Genomic DNA, 4,221 nt, shown 5'->3' on the forward strand with positions numbered 1-4,221 from the left:
CGCTGCCCCGAGCCCCGAGCTCCGCTGCTGTCGGGCAGACCCTCTCCTGCCGCCGGGGAAACTACGTCACGGGTGGATTTTGGGGTTGGCTTATTGGAAATAAATAAAAATTCAGGCTTCCTTCCTTTCTTTCACTTTCTTTATTTCTGTTTTTATCTTTCTTTTTCTCTTTTCTTCTTTTCCGTCCTCTTTTTCTCTCCCATCTCTCTCCCTCTTCTCTCCCTTTCCCTCTCTTGTTCTCCTTCTCTTATTGCTTTCCCTTTCATCTTTCTCTTGTTTTCCTCCACTTGAGTTCTCTCTTTCGCTTTGGTTTCTCCCCCCTCTCTTTAATTAGGTTAACAGTTAATGTTTTCATACAGCGTTTAGTTTTTGCACGATTAAGCTGCTCTGGGGAAGCGAAGCAAGCAGGAAAGCAGGGCTGTGAAAATGACCCCGCTGTCCTCACGCTTGGGCTATTTCATTCGCACTTGGTGAGCTTGTTAGGCTTGGGTCGAAAGTTTTGCAGGCACACACCCAGGGCAACACCATAGCGTGAGTAAAAAAATAAGAAAGAAAGGAAAAAAAATATAGCCTGTAGCGTAATTAGATATCAGACCTGGTGCGTGTTCCTGAGGGTCCTGCAGGAAGGTAATGATCCACTGTGTGAATTTTGTTCCTGGGTCACAGCTTTTAGAAAGGAGGTGAAATACCTGTGGCTGATGGGGCCCAGGTGCACGAAGGGATGAGTGCTTTATGGCATCTTTTATGAAGAATCAGAGAGGTTCAGTGTTTATAGCTGGAGTTTACCTGTATAGTTAAAAATACTAGGGAAAAGAGGAAAAATAAAAAAGTAGGGAAAAAGAACTGATGTTAATTTGTGAAGCGGGACAGTGACCTCTTTCGTGGCAAATCTAAATACCCGTGATTTGCAGTGGAAATCACCCCAAAATCAAGGAGAAGAAAGTGGGCTGAGCGAGTGGAGATGGAGCCGAGCGGGTTCAGGGGCAGCTCCCAGCCCTCAGCTACTTGTTGAGTGCGAGTCTGCATTAGGCTCCGCTCAGTAACTGCATTGTTCTGCTATTAGTCCCTTTAAAACAATTATTTCTAAGGATCAGCAGCCTTTGTCCTTTCTTTCTTTTCTTTCCTTTCATTTCTTTTTTTCCCAATATATCAGCAGAAAGTGGAAATGCGGTCTCTCTGATCTAGCCTGAATATTATTTACTATGCTACTTCCTGGAGAAGATAATGAATCTTGACCCTTTCTATTCGTATAACCCACCTTCCCTTCCTTTCGAGCAGCTACTTTCAGTATTGTTCACAAATGTCTGGTATGGTGAAAACCAGTTTGGAGCTTTTCTAGACATACACGAGCTCCCATGCAAACAGAAGTGTGTACACTGCACTAGTTCTTTAACTATCTGTGCCTCTATAAATCTGTGTTTGCATCTCTCCTTCTGTATATTTAGAGTCTCTATACAATACCTACAGAGGTTAAGGCGCTCTAGATGTCAGAGAGTTTCCAGGGCTTTATCAGCAGGCACAAACTTGCTCTCTTCCAGTTGAATAACTGTGTTTTCCAGCTTAGAGCCATTTGTTCAAGTTGCTGGGGATTTAGGTAGATGTGATTCTTTGGATATATTGTTTTCTATTTGTTTAGCAAGGGCCGAAATTAATTTAAAATATTAGGTACCATCCCTTAAGAACATTTATAACCAAGGAAAAAAAGATTTGACAGTGTAAATCTAGTGGATTTTTTAATAGATACAAAGTCTAGGTCTGTACTTTAAAAGACAAGCGAAACGTCTCATGTCACAAGAAGGGGATGGAGAGTTTCTTTTAAGGCAGTTGGTACTCTCTGCGTGTGCCTTATCGCCGCAAAAAAAGGCATCTAACATTTCTGTGCAGCCTCATGGAAGAAGAAAAGACAAACCGAGCGGTTTGCAAAGTTTGTCAGTCCCATTGGAAAGGTTATTATCATGTCTGTGGCAATCTTCTGGTCTTCTTCGTTTGGCCAGAAAACTCCCAGGTTTTATAGCCTCCGGCTGCAGTCGGGAAATCGTTTTCCAGCTAATAAAAAATATGATTTCTGCAGTCGGGGCTTGGCAATTTCACGCAGGGTCTTTGCTTCAAAGTCTTCATGGGATTGCCTGGAAAAGGAAGAGACTGAAGCCAAATCCCGTGTCACAGCGCTGGCACCTCTGCTCGAGGGGTCCCGACCCGGAGACTCCTTCCGGAGCAGGACCTGGGCTGCCCACTTCGGGCTCTTTCTAGCTTTTAAATTTTAATTTTGAAAGAGGAGCGAGCGTTCACATCAGATGTAATTTTGCTTGCTCTTCTCGCATGCTGAACTCTTTAGGGGGGGGAAGGGCACCACGTCCCGGGACCCCCACGGGGGGCTTTGCCAGGGTGGCAGAGGGATGTGACCGACGTGTGTCTGTGTTTTCTCCGAGCAGGGAGCCAGGTGTGCCGCCCCCCGCTGCTGCACGGCTCGCTGCCCTGGCTGGATGGGAGCAAGGCGCTGAGCAGCCACCACAGCGCTTCCCCTTGGAACCTCAGCCCCTTCTCCAAGACCTCCATCCATCACAGCTCACCGGGACCCCTTTCCGTCTACCCACCCGCCTCCTCTTCCACTTTATCCGCCGGCCACTCCAGCCCGCACCTTTTCACGTTCCCGCCGACCCCTCCTAAAGATGTGTCCCCGGATCCGTCCATCTCCACCCCCGGCTCCACCGGCTCCACCCGGCAGGACGAGAAGGAATGCATCAAATACCAGGTGTCCCTGGCAGATACCATGAAGCTGGAGTCCTCTCACTCTCGGAGCAGCATGGGCTCTTTAGGAGGAGCCACCTCCTCTGCTCATCACCCCATCACTACCTACCCACCGTATGTCCCAGAATATGGCTCTGGACTTTTTCCCCCCAGTAGCCTCTTAGGAGGATCACCAACCGGGTTCGGGTGTAAATCGCGACCGAAAGCACGGTCAAGCACAGGTAGGGCTTTTGGCTTCTTCATCCCCGTTGCTCGGGAGAGGAAGCTATGGGGGAAAGTGGCCGGGGCAAGGGGATGTGCCCGTGCCCCTCGCTCTGCTCTGTACGCAGAGATGCACAAGAGCATCCGAGGGATGCGCAGCGGGGGCTGAAACCCTCGTGGGGGACGTACACCACACTTTACCTACTCCACAGGTTGCTCTGCTGGGTTTATAACCAAATTCCCCCTTGTACAACGCGTGTTGGAGGTAGAACTCGGCCCAGGAGCCCAAACCACCCACCCGGTGCCGCAGGGCTCCTGTCCCGGGGGCGACCCGACCCACGGGGCGCTCAGCTGCGGCGCCCGGGGAGGAAGCGAAACCGAGGGAACCGCAGCATTAGTGATCTCTCTGTATTTTAATAATGCTGCTAAATCCCGGCCAACTTCCCCTGCCCGCCCTACGCCTCGCTCTTCCCAGGGCCTCTTCCCATGCGGCGCCCGGGGCTGCGGGCAGTTCCCCGGAGCGCTGCGCAGAGTTTGCCCACGCAGCCCCCAGCCCCAGCCAGCTCCGTGCCAGGGATTTTGACCATTCCCAGTGAAAGACTAGGTTATTAGCACGAGTGTTCCCCCTGTCTCCTTTCTCAGCGGGAGCTGGAGGGTCCAAGGGCTGTGACACCCCGCGGAGTGGGGTGCGGGGGGCTGCGCTCCCGACGGCTGAACACTCCTGGTTCACATGTTTGTGTGCACCGAAGAGAATGTGTGAGCCGAGGGGTGTGTGTTTGTGTGTGTGCGCAGAGGAAAGGGCGATTAGTCAAAACTCTTTTTTTTTCTCTTTTATTTTTCTTTTTTTCTCTCTATTTTTTTTTTTTTCCGAGGAGGCTGCTGCAGGGTTGCCTGGCATGAATGAGATCAGTTTTCAGGGTTTTTCCAGGGTGACATTTACTCTGTCTGTCTGAGCAGGGACTGTCTCTATTTAGCTGATATGTTTGAGCTAATCCAATTATTTTCAGACTGCTGCACGCGACAGTTGCATTGTTTATCCAGCGCCAGGAACTTTAATAGAGTCCGGATGCGGTTAGAGTGACAAAAAAACCCAGACCTGTATGTTTTGTACATGAAAGCAGGAGAGAGAGAGAGATGGAGTGAAACAAAAGAGAGGGACAGAGACTCAAACAGCCCCGGAGCGGCAGCCCCGTTTAACCGGAGGGGAACAAAACGACCTGGGTATTAACGGGAACGGCTCCCCGCCTGGCCCCAGTACGGACCGGGTGCTGT

The 4,221-nt window shown here is 50.2% G+C and overlaps 1 protein-coding gene across 1 annotated transcript in view; it reads left to right on the top strand.

Annotated features, from left to right (window-relative positions):
• LOC103802130 (GATA-binding factor 3-like) overlaps positions 1-3,118 on the top strand; it is a 3,432-nt gene extending 314 nt beyond the window's left edge. Inside the window, exon 2 of the mRNA XM_009074582.1 lies at positions 2,433-3,118. Coding sequence (XP_009072830.1) covers positions 2,433-3,118 — 686 coding nt within the window. The remainder of the gene's footprint in view (positions 1-2,432) is intronic.
• Positions 3,119-4,221: the final 1,103 nt, after the last annotated feature.

The sequence above is a fragment of the Acanthisitta chloris genome, unplaced genomic scaffold, assembly GCF_000695815.1.
Source record: "Acanthisitta chloris isolate BGI_N310 unplaced genomic scaffold, ASM69581v1 scaffold29415, whole genome shotgun sequence".
Classification (NCBI taxonomy): domain Eukaryota; kingdom Metazoa; phylum Chordata; class Aves; order Passeriformes; family Acanthisittidae; genus Acanthisitta; species Acanthisitta chloris.